This window comes from Rhinopithecus roxellana, chromosome 9 (assembly GCF_007565055.1).
Source record: "Rhinopithecus roxellana isolate Shanxi Qingling chromosome 9, ASM756505v1, whole genome shotgun sequence".
NCBI classification, from domain to species: domain Eukaryota; kingdom Metazoa; phylum Chordata; class Mammalia; order Primates; family Cercopithecidae; genus Rhinopithecus; species Rhinopithecus roxellana.
The window spans coordinates 13279659-13302613 of NC_044557.1; the positions used below are offsets into that span (position 1 = coordinate 13279659).

The 22955-nt window shown below is 34.7% G+C and overlaps 1 protein-coding gene across 4 annotated transcripts in view; it reads right to left on the reverse strand.

The window, feature by feature from the left end:
* Positions 1–22955, reverse strand: part of SNTG1 (syntrophin gamma 1) — a 929093-nt gene that overhangs the window by 349655 nt on the left and 556483 nt on the right. For all 4 annotated transcript variants that reach the window (XM_030938149.1, XM_030938152.1, XM_030938151.1 and 1 more), the window contains 2 exons: positions 11656–11712; positions 89–146 (listed from right to left, as the gene is read on the reverse strand). In XM_030938149.1, coding sequence (XP_030794009.1) covers positions 89–146; positions 11656–11712 — 115 coding nt within the window. The remainder of the gene's footprint in view (positions 1–88; positions 147–11655; positions 11713–22955) is intronic.

A 22955-nucleotide genomic window follows, 5' to 3' on the forward strand; every position in this document is an offset into this window, starting at 1 on the left:
CGTAATTTATGATTCTTAAATATCATGTCACACTTCAAACACAATGTCTTAAAGAAATGGCTGGTACACAATTCTCTAAACACGTTACCTCTTTGTTCCTTGGAGATTTTTGAAACAACAACTGGAATGTTATGTTCTGCTCCTCCCTGAAAGGAGAAAATCATACACTGTACTTTTTAATATATAAAAAAAATGCTGCTTTTAGCTAAGAAACGATACAGGTTCTGAACGGAATGTTAAGTGGATACCGGGCAGAATTTAAATAAACTTGTGGAATTTCTCCACTAAGGAGATAGTGCTCTCATGAAAATTATCTACCTGTTTAGAATTTTGCTGAGACATCCAATAATAACAACTGGCTTTGAAAGTTTTCATTTATCAACAAATATTGATTATGTATTTAGATAGGCATTCTCTTTAATGTGTAACAATGCTGTCCAATAGAAATTCTTACTTAGGATTCCAAACACCAGTAATTATATATTAACAGTGATTATGTATTACTGGTATCCTGCTAAGTTATTCTGTGCTGGCAGCTAAGGGCTTTTGGTGGTGCAGTGACCCCTTGGGATGCCAAGGAAGCAGAGAGAACTTTACCGGAACAAATGGATAAACAAAATTAGAATGTGCATATGCATGTAAAACCAGGGATTCATCTGCATTTCCTTCCTTAGTATTGAATTCCTCTTTGTGTGAAAGCACATACTAAAAATTTTACAGAGTAAAACATACTGCCAAGAATATTGAAGTACTACTATTTATTTATTTGTTTGTTTGTTTGTTGAGACGGACACTTGCTATGTCGCCCAGGCTGGAGTGCAGTGGTGCGATCTTGGCTCAAAGCAACCTCCGGCTCCCAGGTTCACATCATTCTCCTGCCTCAGCCTCCCAACTAGCTGGGACTATAAGTGTGCCACACCGAGCTAATTTTTGTATTTTTCGTACAGACGGGGTTTCACCACGTTGGCCAGGATAGTTTCGATTTCCTGACCTTGTGATCCATCCGCCTCGGCCTCCCAAAGTGCTGGGATTACAGAGGTGAGTCACCGCGCCCGGCCTGCAACAGTACTATTTTTTATTTGACCCAATGAGATATGAAAAAAAAAAAAAAAAAGACAAGTAAGCTAAATTTATGTGAAAGAAAATAAAATGAATCCTTAAAAACTGAACAAAAATCCCATTTTTTTTATGACAGTGTTGAGAAAGTTAAAAGCAGTAGTCGAAAAATGAAATCAGTACATAAAAGGATAAAATGTCACACATGAAAAGAAGCATAGAACTTGTAACACAGGCTAGTTGAAAAGACAGTCTGAATTCCATTGAAGTTGTTCTACCTTCAGAATATGTAAATCACCTAAGCTTTTTGTTTTCCAAGCACAAAAAATTATTTTGGAAGAGATAATCTTTTTTTCCCTTGCATGTCCATTTTTAACACTGAATTGCCAGTATATTTAAATATAAAATAGTCAATCTTTTTTTAAAAGCAGGGATATTTAATTTTTTTTTTCTTGGCAAGTAGAGTCCTTTCCACTTCCAGAATATTAAGAAGAAATATGATAATTAAGATAATGAAAACTGTCCTACTCACACTGAATTTCAAGCCCACTGCTCAATTCCCTTTTCCTCACTGTTTCACAGTAACCTAATATTCGTGCACTGCACCCCTCAGCTCTATGGGGGAAGACACTGGCGTAGGTTACAATGGCTCCCACTTGTTCTGCTGTTTGGGCTGTGTGTCCCTAACAAATACAGACTGTGTCTAAGATGACCCTGCCTCTGATTAGAGCAGAGATAGTGATTTGTGGCTGATAGCGTGGTGGAAATTACGTGCTTATTTGCACACAGTAAACACTGAATAAAGGATGGTTATTACGCTAACATAGTGCATCTATTAAGATTTATGAGGAAACTCACATAGCATTAAAGTGGTAAATAAGATTAGGACTAATCCCTTCGAAGACCCTTAATATTTATGAGTTAGGACTCCAAATTCCCAATTCCCTATTATATGCTCTATTTTGTTCCATTACAGTTATCAGTATCTAACATGCTATTTATTCATTTCTCACACGTACTGTTTTCTTTCTCCTTCCCATTCCTAACTAAAATGCAAATTTCTTCAAAGCACAGATGTTTTTAGTAGTTTGTTTCGTGTATTGATGTAAACCTAGTGCCTGAAATAATGTCTGGTTTATCTTTGAAATGTTTGTTGAATTGAATGAATGAATGAATGAATGAATGAATGAAGTCTAAGGCTTTCCCAGCCCTAGTGTAAGGTCACTGATAGCCTCTAAGGATACTTGGAAATTAGAAAGGATGTTAAGGATGCATCTACGTTTCTTAGAAGGAAAAAGCTGGTTAATTCAAATGAGTCATTAACTGATGAACTTTTAGGTGAAATTAAAAGATGAAGCCATCATCCAGATATAGTGATTCAGATATTCTGGGACAAGGAAAAACATGTTTTTGCTGGTCTCATCAGTGAGGCTGTTATCAGAGTATTTTCCTTCAGCTGTTTTTGCATGTCACCCTTTTCTCTTACTCTACTACTGAACACAACTTATTTTAATGCATAGACTATTAATGCAAATTACCATGGCAGGACATTGGGAAACCTATTTTTGGTGTCCAGAAACAAGGTTTTTGAGATAGTTTTTCTGCGGGTTGGCTCAATAATCCCATTCTTTCTTCAACACCCAGACTGGTACAGCAATCCCCTGCTTATTTGTGTTTCGCTTTCTGTGCTTTCAGTTATCTAGGGTACAGTACAATACAGTATTTTGTGAGAGAAAGGAAGCACATTCACATAACTTTTATTATAGTGTATTGTTATAATTGTTCCATTTTATTATTAGTTACTGTTAATCTTTTACTATACTAATTTACAAATTAAACTTTATCACAAATATGCATATGTAAGCAAATATATTATATGCAGTATAGGATTCAATACTGTCTGCAGTTTCGGGCAACTACTGGGGTCTTGAAATGTATCCCCCAAGGTTAAGGGGAGAGTATTATAACTATCTTTGTAATGCAAAATGTAACTAACATTTATTTTACCATAATTTTTCTTTTACATGTAAAATTTATCCTAAAATTTGAGTGGTTTGAATCCAAACATGGCTTTTGGGTTTTGTTATTCTGTTTCTATTTTATTTTATTTTTTTGAGAGGGAGTCTCGCTCTGTTCACAGACTGGAGTGCAATGGCACGATCTTGACTCATTGCAACCTCCACTTCCCAGTTCAGGTGATTCTCATGAGTAGCTGAGCCTCAGCCTCATGAGTAACTGGGATTACAGGCACCCAGCATCGTGCCCCGCTAATTTTGGTATTTTTGTAGAGACGGGATTTCACCATGTTGGCCAGGCTGGTCTTGAACCCCTCCCTGACCTCGGGTGATCTGCCTGAGTCGACCTCCCAAAATGCTGGGATTATGGGCATGAGCCACTGCCTCTGGACTGTGTTTTTTTTTTTTTTTTTTTTTTTTTTTTTTTTTTTTTTTTTTTTTGCTTTTAAATTAGACATTTGGAGCTCTGACATACTTTTTAAACTGATTTCTGAAAATTACTTTAGTAATTACTAAATTTTAAGACAAAACTCAGAAGATAAAATTGGAACTCAAAATCATATTGCCTTCATTACTGAAAAACTTGTGAGCAGCTCAGCTGCTACAGTTAATTAGATTTCGTGCAGGGCCTAAATGGGGAAATGTAAGGTTTTGCAGTCAATAATCAAATTATGTGGCTTGCCCTGTTTAAAACAGGTGATAGGCTTCCATGACACTTGAATATAATGAGAATCTTTAAACTGTCCCTCTTCCAGTGCAGCTCCTGGACCTCCATCGCCCTGAACCTGAAGGACACAAGCGTGCACTGTTGTCCGGCCAGGTATGCTCCTCCCTTCCTCCTAACCTGGAAACTGTTCATTTTGAAATTTTGGCTTAAAGCCCCCTCCTTCAGTGTCTCCTTACTTGAAATAATTCAGTTATGTAGCACCGGATCATGCCTGTGATTTACATTTATTTTGGTAACAATTTGATCAAAGTCTACTTTCCTACTGGAGTATAAATGGCATGAGGTCGGGGAAAGGCTTTCATCGCCATCTTATCCCCAAGGCACTCCTGGGGGGGCTGTGGCTCCTGACTGTGGTTTAGGGAATGTTGGAATTAACTGAGCACTGTTATTCTAGTTTATGGAGAAATCCAAGATTAGGAAAAGGGAGGCAGTGTTCTAAAGCATAGACCAGGTAATGTTCACACATACATTGTTCAGCTTTGTAGTATTCTTTTTACAAAGCATAGTGGATTTTATAGCTAGCTCTGTACGAAGAAGGATATAAAATCCCATCTAAAGCATTTTGAGAAGGACTCTATACAATGATTTTACCAGTGTTACTGTGAAATACCACCAAATAAAACCTGGACTGCTTTTAGAGCATCAGGAGTCTTGCCAAGTAATCTTTTCAGTTCAATATTACTATTACTTCAATCAATCAATTAATCAATCAATCACATTATGGGCATGGGGTGCAGGGAAGATGCATAGAGCTAACCATTATTTTTCCTTTTAGAGAAAGGAAACTACTTGCAAGCAGAGAATAACAGTGATTAGAGTTAAGAGCTGCAATGGACAATTACAGAAGAGGCAAGTAAAGGAATATCACCTGGAGGAATATGGGCAAGTGTCATCATTCTTCTGGATGCTATCTTTGTCTGCCAACATACTTCGTTTGATTTTGGGAAAAAAAAATTGTCTTTTTCACATGCTATATGATTACCTTCATATGAAAGTCTAAAATAAGGAAATGGTCATTACTCAGCGTTGAAATAGGGGAGATAGGGGATAAAAGGGTGATGAATAAATATGAGATTTCATCTGGAATTGATAGAATGTTCTAAAATTGACCATCGTGATAGTTGCAAAGATCTGTGGATATACTAAAAACAATTTAATTGTACACTTTAAATGGATAAATTGTATGGTATTGGAATTATACCTCAATAAAGCTATTTAATACAAAAAAAATGGTCTTTGAAATGATAATTGACCAGTGGTTTCAACTAATTATTGGGACTAATCCATAATCCTCAATTTAAGCTTTAGTGTCTTCCTGTTATCTCCTTTTTTTGTTTTTTGAGATGGAGTCTCACTCTGTCGCCCAGGCTGGAGTGCCGTGGCACAATCTCGGCTCACTGCAACCCCTGCCTCCCAGGTTCAAGCGATTCTCCTGCCTCAGCCTCCAGAAGAGCTGAGACTACAGGTGTGCGCCACCACGCCCGGCTAATTTTTGTATTTTTACTAGAGATGGGGGTTTCATCATGTTGGCCAGGATGGTCTTGATCTCTTGACCTTGTGATCCACCCACCTCAGCCTCCCAAAGTGCTGGGATTACAGATGTGAACCCCGTGCCAGGCCCTGTTATCTACTTTTATGATGGAAATGAACATATCCATTTTGTCTATAGTGAAAACAAGCAAATTGGACTTGAGTAAAAATAACAGGGGAAGCGAAATGCAGAAAAATGTATGCAAGCTTGTGCGTGCACTTATAGCAACAGTTGTTATTTAAATATTTTTGCCCAGATACCACTAATAAGTTAAAAGGAATACAATTATTACAACTAATATAAAGATATATTTTATTTGGAAAATTTGAAACAATTAGTACTCAACCCTTTATCTTACAAAATTGTTTACTTGATCTTGGTCATTTTGACACATTTATTTCAATTTTATTTTATTTTATTTTATTTTATTTATTTATTTTTGAGACAGAGACTCGCTATGTCACCCAGGCTGGAATGCAGTGGCATGATCTCAGCTCACTGCAACCTCCACCTCGCAGGTTCTAGTGATTCTCCTTCTTCAGCCTCCCAAGTAGCTGGGACTACAGGCATGTGCCACCATGCCCGAATAATTTTTTAAAATTATTTTTAGTAGAGACGGGTTTTCACCATGTTGGTCAAGCAGGTCTTGAACTCCTGACCTCAAATGATCTTCCCGTCTCGGCCTCGCAGAGTCCTGGGATTTTAGGCATGAGCCACCGTGCCTGACCTTATTTCAGTTTTAAATAAAACAGAAAGTAAACAGCATAGAGAGGAAACATGATTTGTGTCCCTGAGTAGAGAGTTTTGAGGTAATTTATTCCAGGTTTCATAGTTCAAAGCATAGCTATTAAGGGTAAGGACTTTGTTATCAGCTTCTAGGGGGACTGAGGTCCAACTCTACTGCTTATAGCAATAGATGAATTACTTAACCTCTTGACACTTAATCTCATTGTTTGTGGAAGGTATAACAATAGTTATCTACTTCGTTGGATAATAAAGGCAAGTTAAACTAAATATAAAGTATTTAGCTCAGAATCTGGCACTTAATAAGAGGGGCATAAATATTAGCAATTATTCATAAATGAGAAGATGATTAAGAGTAACAATGATTATAATTATATTTTTGATTGCTGCAGTGTTAAAGCTTCCAAATAGAAATCACCTTTGATTGCATACATTTATTTAATGGACATAGATAATTTATATATTTGCATAAGAAAGTTGTGTCTGTTGGAAAATACTGCATAAAATATTTTTACAGTAATAACATTTAAAAGTTCCTTTCCCTCAAAGGTAATTTTTAAAATGACAATGGTCAGAAGTATAATTTGAAAATGTGCAGATAGATAGTGTTGGATTTTAAAAGACATAAGAGATAAATAAAGCCTCGCAAGGGCGATGATGGCTGACTTTAACCTGACTATCCCTATGGCAATTCTGATAAGAGGAATAAGGCAAAATACAATAATATTGGATCCGACGATGCAGGAATTCGGTGATTTCTGCAGATGTAGTTGAGGAAACTATTAAAGTTATTTATATAAATGCCAAGTCTTTGAATGGTCCAGACCAGAGAATGGGCACTTGAAAGGGAAGGAGACAAGAATTGGTGACGCTCGGAGAAAAACCATGAAATGCCGGTAGAAATGGTGCTACAGCAGAGAAAAACAGCCAGGCTGTGCAGGATGCCACTAGCCTGCTGAATCTGTCCGCTTCAAAGGAGCAGTTTCTGCCTGAGAACAGGCAACAGAATATGTGATTACGAGTTGAAAGTGTAGTGGTTCTTTTGTTCAGCTGTGGGGGAAGCCCAGATAGGGCTTTTTGTGGAAACATTTTTAAAAAGTAAATAGAAGAGCTTGATTTATTTATTTATTTATTTATTTATTTATTTATTTATTTATTTATTTTATTTTTTTAATGATGGACAAATTAACACAAAGAAATAAAAAGCACACAAGTGTGTGGTTTCTGAGAGATGTTTTAATCAAGGAAAATTAAATAATAACAGGCAGGAAGAAATCTAAATCACTGTCAAAAAATACCAAAAGTTACAGCAGGAGTGAGGACACCTCTGAAAGGCAACCTGAGAGAAAGAACAGTTTGAATAAGCAAGGATGCCTGCAGGGCTGGGAGCAGGAGTAAGGGCGGTGCACAAAACCCTAGAAGGGTTCTGATCAGAGAGGAAGGAAGTATTGCTCTCTCCTTCAAGGGTCTAAAGTAGGGGTTTGCTTCACTTCAAGACAGCAGAGGGGCCGGGCGCGGTGGCTCAAGCCTGTAATCCCAGCACTTTGGGAGGCCGAGACGGGCGGATCACGAGGTCAGGAGATCGAGACCATCCTGGTCTACACGGTGAAACCCCGTCTCTACTAAAAAATACAAAAACTAGCCGGGCGTGGTGGCCAGCGCCTGCAGTCCCAGCTACCCGGGAGGCTGAGGCAGGAGAATGGCGTGAACCCGGGAGGCGGAGCTTGCAGTGAGCTGAGATCTGGCCACTGTACTCGGAGACTCCATCTCAAAAAAAAAAAAAAAAAAAAGAAAGAAAAACAAAACAGCAGAGGGACTGGCGTAAATGTGTATGTCATGCCTCCAAATTTCATCTCATTACATTATGGCTCAGTTCCTCATTTGATCCTTCTAGATTTGCTAAACAGCAATGAAAGAATAACTGTAGAATGAGATAGGAAAGCAGAGAAAGTAGCACAATCCAGGAAGGGACATTCTCCCCAGAGGTTAAAAAGAATTTCTACTCACTTTAGGAGTTGAAGACAAATAGTTCATCAAAACTGGGAGATGGGGATGTGAAAGTGTCAGCCTGTGTGTGGCACTTCTCTGATCAAGGCATCCGCTTCTCCATGTGCAGTATGAGCTAAAGCTGGACACTGTGCTCAGAGGTCATTTCTGGTTTTGCTTTTGTTTTATTATTATTATTATTATTATTATTATTTAGAATTAACATGGAGAAATAGGTAATTTTTGTCTTTACCTATTAATGGGGTAAAACATTCTTGTTGTAAAATGATGGGAGTTTAGGAACCTAAAGGACAAATATGTCCGTGAAGATAAATCAGTAATTCCTACCTTAAATCTCAATGTAGTTGATGTCAGAACTTTTTTTGGGTGGCTGTTTTTTCAAATTGAGTGTCTAGCATTTTTGGAGATGATTTGAAGAAATGATAAGTATGACTTTCAAAGGACAGGCTCAGATTTGGTAAGAAACTCCAAAGAATATACTTCAAAAAATTTAAAGAGAAAAACTAAGGAATAATAGAAAGAAAACTAGACAAAATTTGAAAAGAAAAAGGATTCAAACTTATTTAAATCACATTTTTAAAATGTAAAGCTATTACAATATTCCTTTCATTTCTACCAAATACATACTTTCTTCAGGATTTTGGGAAGTTTTGAGATGGGAACTCTCCTCAAAGTGGTCTACATCGTATCTGGTATCAGTGCTTCAAGGGAAGAGTTAAAGTCCTAGAATTAAGCTGGTGGGACACAGAACTGCCTCAACCTCCAAGCCACCTGCACATTTTTTGTCCCAGAAGTTTGAACAATGTCTTATATAAGGTAAATAAGAAAAATGAAGGTAAAGGCTAACTTTTATTTTCCCATCAACTTATACCCTACAAGGTACTCCGGCTGGAGATAGGGCTTGAGAGAGACAGCAGTATTGCACGTGAGCAGCAGACATCAAGGATTTGTGGACACTGGTAGCTACAAAGACATCATGTTGCCCACAGCCCACGGCCAGTGAGACATATTAACCAACAAAATACTGGACTCAAACCTATATAAGAAGCCCCTCTTCACTGTCCTTGTCCACTTTGTCAGGAGATACGACGAATTACCGTGATGCATAGTGGTGACTATAACGGGAACGTCCCCAAGCCAAGATTTGTCAGGAGTGTAGGGCATGGTCAGCTGGCTTTGACTTCTAGCAGCACATGTTAGAGCGTTTGACTGCATTCTGTCTAAAAAGGACATTTGTTACCCTTTAACCAAGTTTTTTTTTTTTTTTTAAAGAGTGTTTTTAATATAAAACTAAAATGCCATGTGTTCTGAGTCCAGTGGAATTCACAAGCACCTGTAGGAGTCTTAACGACATTGATAAATGATTTTTCAGTTGTCTAGCATACCATCTTCCTTCTGTGATGTTAAGCCGAGACCATAAAGGTTTTAATTAATAATTCTCACCACAAATCTTCCAGGTGTGTGCCAGTGAGGATTACTTAACTGAAGCAAATAAGGGTAAGATATGCATTTACATATTTATAGGCATACTTATATTAGAGGCTCAAATTGCTCCTGAAAACTCTAAATAAATAGTTCAACACCAGAATACTAATTCTGCTTCTAACCTAGAATGATATTTTAAAAAAAATGTTTATACATTTTTTAAATTCTAAGGATTCTAAGGATCTAAGGAAAATAGTGCTAACAAATAAGCACAGTAGTTTATTCAATTCACATATGACAGGGGAAAGAGATTTTTGTAATAATATTGCTAGTTACAAGAAAGAATCATATTTTGATCTAAATAATCAGAATGAAAGATAGTTTAAAAAATACAAAAATGAAGTTCAGAGGTAAGAACTGAGAAAGTAAAAATAAAAAACCATAAAAGGAATTTCTTTAGGATGAATGGGTAACATTCTGAATAAAAATCTTGATGTTTGTATTTCTTGTCAGAGTGTGTGTGTCATACGAATTTTGCAAAATGTTCTTTTTTGTTAATCCTAATATAAGATATTGATCATAGTTCAAATACCACTTACTGGTCAATATTTGAATGGAAACTACATGCTTATTTAATTCAAAAATTATTCTATTTATTACACACATAACAGTTTTGTTTGGATTGAAATAGTGAAAACATCAATATGAAAAGATTTATTTAGAAAAATTATTGATGCTTAAAAACTAGGTTAAAATGTGGTATTTTAATAAAAATACATAGCGTTGTATTATTGGGTTTAAATTATAAATACAAACAACAACAACAAAAGGAAAAGAACGTTTCTAGGTGACATAAAATTAATGTAAGCAATACTACCAGAAATAGAGTTAGTGCCTGGTTCAGTAAAAATAATTATTTCAGATGAAATCAGCTCTCAATATTGGATTTCATTCATGGATTTTCTAGTATCTTGAGTGGTACCTTTAAATTCTTTACAGCAATATCAATAAACAGCTTGGCCAAAAGAAAAATAATCTCGTTTGTTGAGGGATGAAAGTCTCATGGCATACTTTCCACATCCTATAATTTGTTCTGCATGCTTCCCTGTTCCTAGTTGGTGATAAAATAAAGTTTCACTTTGATAAACCGAATGTACAAAATATGTTTTAAAGCCAATGCTCTGTATAGCAATATTCTTTTCTTATCACTGACAGTACAACACTATTGCATACTGATTTCTACTCTGAGTCATTTTCACAAAGTCAACTAGAGCTGATGTTCACAAAATTTAGAGTTCTGATTTCCATACATATGTGACATGAGTTGTGCTGAAATATCAAGAAATGTGTGCTTGAAATATATAAATTATTTTCACCCTATATAAGTCAAATGACTAACCCAAGAATTATAAAGTTAAACTTCATTTATCTATGAAGAGACGTAGGTTTGATAAAGGCATTGTAATTATGAGATTAACTCTTCAATATTCACATAATTTCCCATCCTTTAAAAATTTCTCCTTTATTTCTATAATAAATTACAGATATGGCACATCTCTAATAGTCAATAGTATACAAAATGAAAGCCTTTAAAACTTGATAATAAATTGAAATGAACACATATGTTCACTTTTAAAATAAAGCCTATGCAAAGACTTTAAGTCTATCCTATATGACTAGCACTATAAAATTAAATTTACCGATTTCTTTTTAAAAAATGAAAAATAAGCAAGATGAACAGAATACAATATCTCACTTACTATTGGGCTTTATAAGTGTTATTATTCTATTTAATATTATTGTTATTATTCTATTTACTTCAGATCATCATTTCCTACTCCAGTTTGTTAAAGAAAGATATGCACACGACATCATATTTAACATTTCAGAAGAAACCAGAAAAAGAAAGTTAATGAGTTATATTAAATGGTAAGGTAAAATTCCCATATTCTTTGCTAAATTTTCTAAATCAAATGGTAAGAGTTGGCAGGAATTCTGTGAGAACCTACCTAACTTACATCCCAGTCCAAATATTAAGAAGTTTGCTACAGCCATTCTTGTCTAATGATTAATCAGCAAACATTGAAATGCACCAAAGTTCAACTCTTATGGCACGGCCTTTGTAAGGATAGACTAGAAAGGCAGGCTACCTTTATGCTTAATCCAAATCCTCCTACTGTTTGTCTTCTGATGGTCACCGTTCTTTCCTGAAAGACAGGATTTTTAAGAATGGTTAGTGTTTCCTAATACTATACTTACACACCGTTTTCTGTTGTTGTTTGGTTTTCTTCTGGGTTTTGCTTTTGCTCTTTAAAAAAAGAGAACTCTTTTGTGGTGGGATAGATGCTCCACATTTTGTAAAAAATAGTCCTTGACTTTTAAATCTAAGGGATATTTGTCAAAATAAAAAGGAGTAAAGTGTTAATAAACTCCTAAACTCTTAAAAATAAGTTATTCTCAATGATTATTTTGGGCATATTTTAGAATCTAAACTTTTATACTTCTTCTTATTTCCACATCACGTATTCATGTTTTCTAAGAAATGACAAGTTTTAGGCTATATAAAAGTAACTCAGAGGCAATGGTAAATATGATCTTGGTAAACCATGTCCCTGTCTCCATCACTGCCTGGAATTTGGGAGCTAAGCTGGGAGGTTGCTGTGGCCAGCACAGAAATGATTCATATGAGTGCTTTAGATTGAAAGTGAATAAACCAAGTCCACAATAAATTAATTGCTTGTTCATAAAATTAATAAGTTACACATCTAAGTAATAATGATAATTGAATTATCAACTTTAAAAATTAGTTTCTTTTCCTCTCCACAATAGAAGTAATTCAGTCACTGGCCTATAAAACTTCAAAATCACAAAGATGATGGCATGAGAACAAAGAGCTACATTTAGACAAATCTTGTGATTTTCAATTTGAAAAATCGATACTGCTCTGATTTTGGACAGTCGTCTCCACATAGTGCTTACTGTGGAGGCATGCTACAGGGCTGAACGCTTTAATTTATAGCTTGCTCCATGACATCAGTCTTCTTGAACCTCCTCCCGTGCAGAGCCATTTGAGACACTGACCCCTTTCCCCTGAATCTGGGGTATATATTTGTTATCTGGTCCCTATATCTCTACAAATGCCTTTTGCCCACATTATCCACTTCCAAATGGAAATACCCCTCTTTCTTACAGATGAATTGGTTCCCTCATTCCTTTGTTCTACAGAAACTGTGTGGAACAGATAATATCATTTAAAAAGAACTAGTGAAAATCAGAAAAATGTGTGCTTCTGCTGGCTCTTGCTAAATATTTTAAGACAGCATAAGACTCTTCATTTTGGCAAGGTTAAAAACTTCCTTTTTGGTTTCTATAAATAGAACAAAATAATGCTTAAAGAACAAGAGCGCCATACTAGAATTTGAGGTATACTAATATTGATTTATTTTGAATTTTGAAAATAGGACTTTTTGATGAAGATTGGTGTATATTTACTTAGAAATTATTATTATTATTTTTGAATGCAAATGAGTAACATTCAATGATATAAATTGTCTTTATTTTCACAACGTGCTGAGTAATTTCATCTATTTCTAAAATATTTATGTTACTCTTATAATCTGTCATCTAATCATACTTTCAAACCAACATTAAAATTATAACTGTACCAATAAGTTTATATGTGTATAACAATTTATGCAAAGCAACTTGAAATATAAGACAAACTAAACTTTGCAGTATTAAATAAAATACCAAAGCAAAAAGGAAGGTTAAACATGTGCATTCTAGGTACACAAAAATCTATTAATAATTTAAGATAAACTACATATGTATTAGAAATGTCTTTTTATTGAACAGGAGAAGTGCAATCTGTCTAATAATTAATTAACATTTATTATTTCTCATTAAATGATTCATTAAAGAGAAGTTGAATATTGCACACAATATTGGAATTGAAGTTAGAGAATGTGCCAATGACTCAAATAGCCACTACTTCATATGTTCAGCAAATTACTTATTCCCTGTGAGCCTCTGTTTTCAAATTTGCAAAATGCTGATAAATAATACATAGCAATTAAAAGCTTTGTTTTGAGAATTAACATTTGTAAAGGACCCTGGCATAGAGTAGAAATTTAATGTTCACACACACACACACACACACACACACACACAGTCCAATATTCTACACAGGGATTCTTACATAATAGTCATTTTAATATATTTACATCATAGAATAACTCAAATACTGGAAGACTCAGATTCAGGAACAGGCGAATTAAATATTGACTACTTTTCCTCTAAAATAGATACGTAAACTGCTTTTATAAAACTGACCACCCAACTAAACTAAAACTCCCGGATGACAGGAACTATGTCCTTTTTTCCTTTTCTGTAAAAAGTAAATATGTGATTCCTTAAAACAGTATCAAAATCAATGGTGCAGTCATCCAGACGACCCATATCAGTTGTCTTCAAATACAAATTTCAGTCAAAGCAAATGTATTTCAATCAGCAAATGGCATCCCCTAAATTTTGTAGAGTATTTTGCATAGCAATCATTGGTCATGAGGAAAACTTGGTCAGTAATCGCTGCTCAGTAGCTAAATGCGTCCTGAAATGCTGCTTTCCTTTGACAGAAACAACAAGCACCCCAGGGTTCTCAAAAACCATTTCTTTGAATTTCTTTACTCATGTTCGACAAGCCCACCCTCTAATCTCTGGTGGAAAATATTTAGAACATGTTCCAAATCAAATACAACATTGCTGATGCAGAAAAGATTTCGGAGAGACTAAAGAGTCAGCAGAAACTACCAAAAATATCTCAAAAACAGCACTTATCTTAATGTTTTATTAACCACCTGGGCATACGCACATATACATGCAAACCCTAGCTGGTGCCTCCAGTTGCTGCTTCTTCATTAGCTTACTTTTAAGAAAGTTAGGAGAGACGAGCCAAAATAAATTACTTCGTGTTTGAAAACCAAGATTGTGCATTGGTCACTGCAGGCAGCAGGAAGCATAAAAGGGGAAAGAACTGTTCTTGGTGTGACCTCTGCTAATATGTTCCCAGTTGTTTGTGTTTGCGCTAGCTCTGCCACTTTATCCCCTTACACCTCTGCTTCTTCCCTCCTCCCAAAATAGATGCAATAAAAAGAAGAAAAGAACCTTGTCAAATACTCAGCTCATAAATCAGACAATATCTGGAAGCTGACCTGAAATTATATTTAGTTAACACATCATGAGTGTGGTAAAGACTGTTGCCAGGTAACAAAACACCGTCCTTTGGGAGACCAAAGTATTGTCAGTGATTTTATCTTGTAAAACACAAAATCTGGGCTGATGCTCCTATACAGTCTCATGTATACAAAACGCCTTCATTTAATCTTCCTATTCCTTACAAAAATGCAAAGAATTGAGTCCAAGATTAATATCAGACTTTATAAAGACTGGCTACACACCTAAATAATCAACATCAGTGTTACAAAAAAGTTGTGTATTAAACACTTAGTATGCTTTGTAGAAAAATATAACTAGCACCTCTGCTTTTTGGAATATTACATTGTAAGTTGCATATAGGGAGAGATTATATGAACTATATGAAAAAATATGCATGACACCAAAAAAAGTTGGCATTACATATGTCAGGTATTGAAATTTTGAGATATATATGTGAAAAAGTTAGGAAGAAGTGGAAACCATGCAGAAACTAAAGAGATTATGATTGGAAAATTATTTGTACTAATTTTGTGTTATAGAAACCAATGCATTATTGTTTGCAGAACAATAATGGAAAGAAAATAGAGAATGTTAATAGCTCTTTTTGACAACTAAGGAAGAGTAGCTGAAGCTGAAAAAGGAATAATGAAGATGATGGCTTCTAATTATTAAAAATCTACTATCGGTACTTACAGCTCTCATAGCACTTACAATTGTTTATTGAAGAGAACAATGCCCTTGACTTTTTCCCTCCAAATTTTCTGAGAGCTGGACCTATGTCTTACACAAAGTTCTCTCACGAGCATTTAGGACAGGTTCTAAATCAAAGTTAGGTATTAAAATATTAAATGAATAAATATTCATTCAAACATTATTCTAAGTAATTATTACAACAAGCCACTGGTGTAGGATTTTTTTTTCTAATTAAGAGATGAGGAAATCAAAATGTGAAAGAGTGAAATTAACTTGACCAAGATCCAAGTTGTGATTGAAACCAAGATTTCTCTGATCTCTTGTTCTTTCTATCCCAACAGGCCTGCAACAAAATGAAGAATTAGAATGAAGAAAAAAGAAACCTGAAAACTCATGGTGCAATGTAGTAAAAACGGGGAGAAATGTAGTATTTTCCCTGCAAGATTGGGAATAAGACCAGGATGTCCTTGTTTGCCATTACCATTCAACATCTTGATGTCCTAGCTAGCGCAATGATGAAATACTATGAAATGAAGGCTTATGAAATGAACAAAAAGTAAAAGAACTGTCTTTGTTTTTTGTCAATGTATAAAACCTCAAAGAATTGAAAAAAAATTCTTCTGGAAGTGTTAATTATAGCAAGTTCATAGAATACGAAATTATTATACAAATTAAATTGCTTTCTTACATATCAGCAATAAAAAATTGGAATTTAAAATTAAAAGCATAATGCCATTTACAATAACACATACTAAAAGGGAAATATTTTGTGGCTCGGCGCAGTGACTCATGCCTGTAATCCCAGCACTTTGGGAGGCCAAGGTGGGTGGATCACTTGAGGTCAGGAGTTTGCGACCAGCCTGGCCAACAGGGTGAAACCCATCTGTAGTAAAAACACAAAAAATTAGTCAAGCGTGGTGATGTGTGCCTATAATTTCGGTTACTTGGGATTGCTCGAACACGGGAGAATCGCTTGAAGGCGGGAGGTGGATGTTGCAGTAGCTGAGATCGTGCCACTGTACTCCAGCCTGGGCAATAGAGTGAGACTCTGTCTCAATAAATAAATGCATAAATAAAATAAAAAAGTAAATAAAAAAAGAAAAATATTTTGGTATAAATCTAACATAATATTAACAGAATTTATATATGAAACTAAAAAAATCTAGAGAAAAAAACTCAAATATGTTCAAAATATATGAAGAGAGAACCACATTCATGAATTGAAAGACCCAATATTTTTAAGATGTCGATACTTCCCAATTTGATTTTTAAAATCTATGCAATTCCAATAAAAATCCCAGCAAGCTGTTTGTGGATACAAGCAAACTAATTTTTAGGTTTAGATGGAAGTTAAAAGTTAAAAGACTTATAATAACGAGTACAATACTGAAGAATAAAGTTGGAGGACTCAGGATGCTTGACCCAGGACTTACTATAAAGTTTTAGTACACAACACAACATGGTATTTTTGACAGAAAAAGCATTTAGACTAATGGAACAGAACAGGTGGCAAAAAAAAAAAGGAAACAAAAAAATAGAATCAACTAATATTTGACAAAAGAACAAAAGCAATTCAATAGAGAAAAGCAAGGATATTTTTTTCCAACAAAGAGTGCTGGAGGAATTGGACATCCATAAGAAGAAAAGGCATATATACTACACTCTTCACAAAAATTAACATAGTGTATGCTTAAATATTAAAAGCACAGTAGTACTGGAAGAAAATATAGGAGAAAACCCATGTGACTTTTGGTTTAGTGATGAGTTTTTAGATACAACACCAAAAGCATGATTTATAAAAAAGTTGATAAATTAGAATATATTAAAATTAATAACTTCTGCTTTGTGCAAGAAACTGCTAAGAGAATGAAAAGAAAAGCTACAGACTAGAGGAAAATATTTGTAAATCACATATCTGATAAAAGACTTGTATCCAAAATATACAAATAACTCATAAAGCTCAGTAAGAACACAAACAACCTAATTAAAAAGTGGCTAAAGTATTTGAGCAAAGACTTAATCAAAAAAGATATGCAAATAGCAAGCAAGCCTATGAAGATACGTTCAACATCATTTGTTGGGGGGAATTGCAAATTAAAATAACAATGAGATGATATTATACACTTATTAAAATAGCTAAAATCCAAAACATTGACAATACCAAATGCTTACAAGAATTCTGTTCAAGGCTAATTCTCATTTCTTATTGGTGTGAATGCAAAAGAGATTTTGGCAGTTTCTTATAAAGCTGAACCTAGTCTTAACATCTGATCTGGGAATGACACTCCTAGGTCTTTACCCAAATAAATTGAAAGTTTATGTTTATACAAAAATCTGCACGCAGATATTTATACTATCTATATCCATTATCACCAATAAGTATAAATAGCCAAACACGATACCCTTCAATAAGTAAATGAATCCACAAACTGTGGTACATCTACACAGTGAAGTACTGAACAATTTTAAAAATGAGCAATCAAGCTGCAAAAAGACATGGAGATTGTGCATGCATAGCCTCCCACATTATCAATATCCCCTATGAGATGGGAACATTTGTTACAACTTATAAACCCACATTGACAAAGAGTCTCCATGTTAATGAAACTATTTTACATGATATTACAATAGGAATTGCATACCATTATACATTGTCAAAACTCACAGAAATTTAGAGCACCAAGAGCAACCTTAATATATGCAAATGTTTAAAAATAATTTAGAACTAAAGAAGGAATGCAGTCTGTGACACTGGAACTACATTATGAATGTATGTTATAACCTCAGCGATGGGGCAGGGGAAAGATGTGCTGACCTAAGTCACTGTGGAAATGTACTGTGAAAGGGTCATTTACGCAAAGTGGCCCCCACATGCTGAAAAAGCCAAGAAACCAAAGAATGAGGAAGACAAATTGACTTTGTTGTAAGGGGTGTTTTATTGGCGGAACTTGCAGACAGAATTGTGGAAGACAGTGTGGCGATTCCTCAAGGATCTAGAACTAGGAATAACATTTGACCCAGCCATCCCATTTCTGGGTGTACACTCAAAAGATTATAAATCATGCTGCTATAAAGACACATGCACACACGTATGTTTATTGTGGCACTATTCACAATAGCAAAGACTTGGAACCAACCCAAATGTCCATCAAGGACAGACTGGATTAAGAAAATGTGGCACATATACACCATGGAATTCTGTGCAGCCATAAAAAAGGATGAGTTCATGTCCTTTGTAGGGACATAGATGCAGCTGGAAACCATCATTCTCAGCAAACTATAGCAAGAACAGAAAACCAAACACCGCACGTTCTCACTCATAGGTGGGAATTGAACAATGAGAACACTTGGACACAGGTTGGGAAACATCACACACCAGGGCCTGTTGTGGAGTGGGGGGAGCGGGGAGAGATAGCATTAGGAGATATACCTAATGTAAATGACCAGTTAATGGGTGCAGCACACCAACATGGCACATGTATACATATGTAACAAGTCTGCACGTTGTGCACACGTACCCTAGAACATAAAGTATACAAATAATAAAAAAAATCCTAATACTATTATGCATGTATATTGAAATTTAACAAGTAAATGGATGGTGGATGAAGGGAAGCCAGGTTTCTCAGTGTTGGAGAAGAATTCACAGATAAGCAAGAGGAGGAGGCTAAAAAGTTTCATGAGGTTATGGAAACTAGTTGGGGACATCAGTATAAACTCATGTTTAGCTTAATATTGATATTGATGTTTATGCATAAAACATTTAAAAATATGTGAATATACACAGTTTTTGTGTTAAAATACATTTTTTGAGATATAATTCATACACCATGAAATTCACTCATTTGAAGTGTGCAATTCAAAGACTTTTAGCATAGTCACAGGTCTGCATTCATCACCACAATTAATTTATTTGGCTACTATGAATAAAGCTGCTGTAATATTCATGTGCAAGCATTTTTTGGCACATTAGTAACAATTTATCTTGCATATATACCAAGTATTGAAAGCAGAAATTGTCAGACTGTTTTTCATTGTGGCCACATCATTTTATATTCCCATCAACAATGTATGAGAATTTCAATTTCTCCACATTCTCACTAAACCTTATTATCTGTCTTTGTGATTATAGCCACCCTAATTGATAAAAAGTTGTATGTAATGGTTTTAATATAAATTTCCCTGGTGGCACTTTATTCATTTTCTTACCATTTATTCGCCTTCTTTAGAAAAATATCTAGTCAAATTATTTGCCCATTTTTTTATTGCCTGTTTAATTGAATTGTGAAAGCTTTTTACACATTCTGAATATAAATACCACACTAGATTTCTGACTTACAAAAGTGTTCTCCCATTTGTGTATTGTCTTTTCACTATATTGATAATGTTATTTGAAGCACAAAAGTTTTAAATTTTTGGATGTGCCATTTATCTATTTTTTCTGTGTTTTTTTAACTTGCACCTTGATGTCAAATTTACAGAACTATCACCTAAACCAATCAATGTCAAAATGATTCACATGCATGTTTCCTTCTAAATTTTAACAGTTTTAGTTCTTAAATTTAGATGTTTCATGTATTTTCAATTAGCATTTGCATGTGGTGTGAGGTAGGTTTCCAAATTCATTATTATACATGTAAATATTCAGTTGTCCCAGAACCATTTGCTGAAAAGACAGTTCTTTCTTCACTGGTTTGGGCACCCTTGTTAAAAATAAGTCGACTATAAATGTGTTTATTTCTGAACTCTCAATTCTATTCTACTGATCTAATATGCCTATCATTTTACCAGTACCACACACCCTAGGTTACTGTCTATTCATAGTAAGTTTTGAAATTGGGAAATATGAACCCTCAAACTCCTTTCTTTTGTTTTTTTTCAAAATTGTTTTTGTTATTTGAAATCTCTTGTATCTGCATATGAACTTTAGAATTAGTTTGTCTATTCCTGCAAGGAAATTAGCTGGGATTTTTTTGTAGGCATTTATATGTAGATCAATTTTGGTAATGTTATTATAATATAAACAGTAATACTGAGTTTTCTAATACATGAAAATGATATGTCTTTCCATTTATTTAGGTTCTCTTTAATTTCTTTTATTCATGATCTTCAGTTTTCAGAATACATATTTTATAATTTTGTTAAATTGATTCCTAAGTATTTTTGATGCTATTTTAAATGAACAATGGGGTCCTTGGTCCCAAGGAAGTAATAGCATCCCATCTTAGAAGACTTAGGCACAGAACTTACCTCCCTAGACAATTTTACAAAAATCTAATTAAAGAGAATAGGTTACAAAAAAATAAGGCCCTTTCCTATAAATTATTTTAGACTCATATTTATAGCACTTCTGAGTTTCTTGCTTCATTCCCTTTGATTTGTTCCCCCAGCAAGCTCTCAGGGTTTTTCTCTCTTGCTACAAGTGTAGTGGTGAAAAAGATTAACATTCCCTAAAGTCCACTGAAAATTGTGGTTTGTAGCAGGTCCTTCATATCTGACTTAAGGTCATTAGATAATGGAGACTATTTAAAATTTAAATATTCCTTGTTAGCTTTGTTTGCAAATAATTGAAAATTGCACAATTTCGCTTTTGTTTCTGCAAATACGCATCTGTAATATAAACAGAGGCACAGCGATGTTAAGTAACTTTACAAGGTCAGTTAGTGATGAATTCTCTAGATTGAAATGCAGGCACTAGGAGCCACTGCCTATATATTCATCCCCTGTTCTATTCTGTCTTTTATTGCTTTTCTTTTCTTTCAAGAGACAAGAGTCTCACTCTGTTGCTGAGGCTGGAATGCAGTGGCTTCATTATAACTCACTGTAACCTTGAATTCCTGAGCTAAAGAGATCCTTCTGCATCAGCCTCTCCAGTATCTAGGACTACAGGCATATGCCACCATGCTCAACTAACTTTTTAATTTTTTGCAGAAATGGAGTTTATGTTGTCCAGGCTGGTCTCCAACTCCTCGCCTCAAGTGATCTTCTCACCTTTGCCTCCCAAAGCACTGGGATTACAGGTGCAAGCCACTGCACCTCGTCCTGTCTCCTGTTTCTCAACACTTATTTAGATGGTAACCTCTCTGAGAAGCGCTGTATTAAACATTGTTTCCTTTTGTCTAATCTACTGTTTCTCTAACTGAAAACTCTAGCATGGGACTTCTAATTGATTTTGACAAATCTATATTTAAAAGGTTGTGTGAGACAAAGATTTACTAATTCAAATCATCTAATGAATTGTATTTGAATATATTGTCCCAAGAGTGCCTCTTGGCATAATATAGAAAGAACAATTGAGTAATTTTTTTCTGAGAATATTTTTAAATTGATAGGTAAAAATGTATTTGAGGCTGGGTGCAGCGACTCATGCCTTTAATCCCAGTGCTTTGGGAGGCCAAGGTGGGAGGGTTGCATGAGGTGACGCCTTTGAGAATAGGTTGAGCAACATTGTGAGACCCTGTCTCTACAAAACATAAAAAAGCTTAGCCAAGCCCAGTGGTATGCACCTGTAGGCCAAGCTACTCGGGAGGCTGAGGCAGGACAGCTTGAACCAAGTAGTTTCAGGCTGTGGTGAACTATGATCATGCCACTGCACCCAAGCTGGGTAACAGAGGGAGATCCTGACTCAAAAAATTAAAAATAAAAAAAGTGTATACATACATATTTAAATATTTGCATTAGTGTCTGTTTTCTTTAATAGTATTTCGATACAGTTTTTTAAAAGATTCATACCATTTACAAATATTGATATTAATACTAATTATTATGGTTACATTTCTGCAAAGTTTAATATTTTACTTAGTAAAATTGGCTTGTAATTTTAGATTATTGTTAAATAATATTTTTGACTGTAACATATATCATAATGGTAATTTAGGGGCCAATTACCATAAAACTAAGAATTAACATTGATTTTTGCTTTTCGTGAAACCTTTATTGTAGGTAAGAAATTTTATATCTATGTAGGTAGAAGTATACGTAACCATTCCTCAGTGTCTGTGGGGGATTGACTCCATGATCTCCCCGGAATACCAAAATCTTCAGATGCTCAAGTCCCTTGTATAAGATGGTATAGTATTTACATGTGATCTACATACATCTCCAGGTAAACTTTAACTCATCTTTAGATTACTTAAAATAGCTAAATACAATATAAGTTCTATATAAATAGTTATTAAATAGCTATTATACTATATTGCTATATTATAACCTATACAGTAAACAGTTATACTTTATCGCTTTTTAAATTTGTATTATGTCTTATTGCATTGTTTTCTGAATATTTTTCATTTTACAGGAATGGAAGGTGCTATAGGTGAGTCAGTGAGTGAGTGGTGAGTGATTGTGAATGATAGCACACTACTTTATAATACTGTAGACTTTATGAACATGCTATGCTTAAGTTATACTAAATTTATTTTAAAATACTTTTCTATCTTCACTAATAAATTAGCTTTAGCCTACTGTAACATTTTTTACTTTATAAACTTTTTTTTGACTTTTAGTAACACTTAGCTTAAAATACAAACACATTGTATAGCTG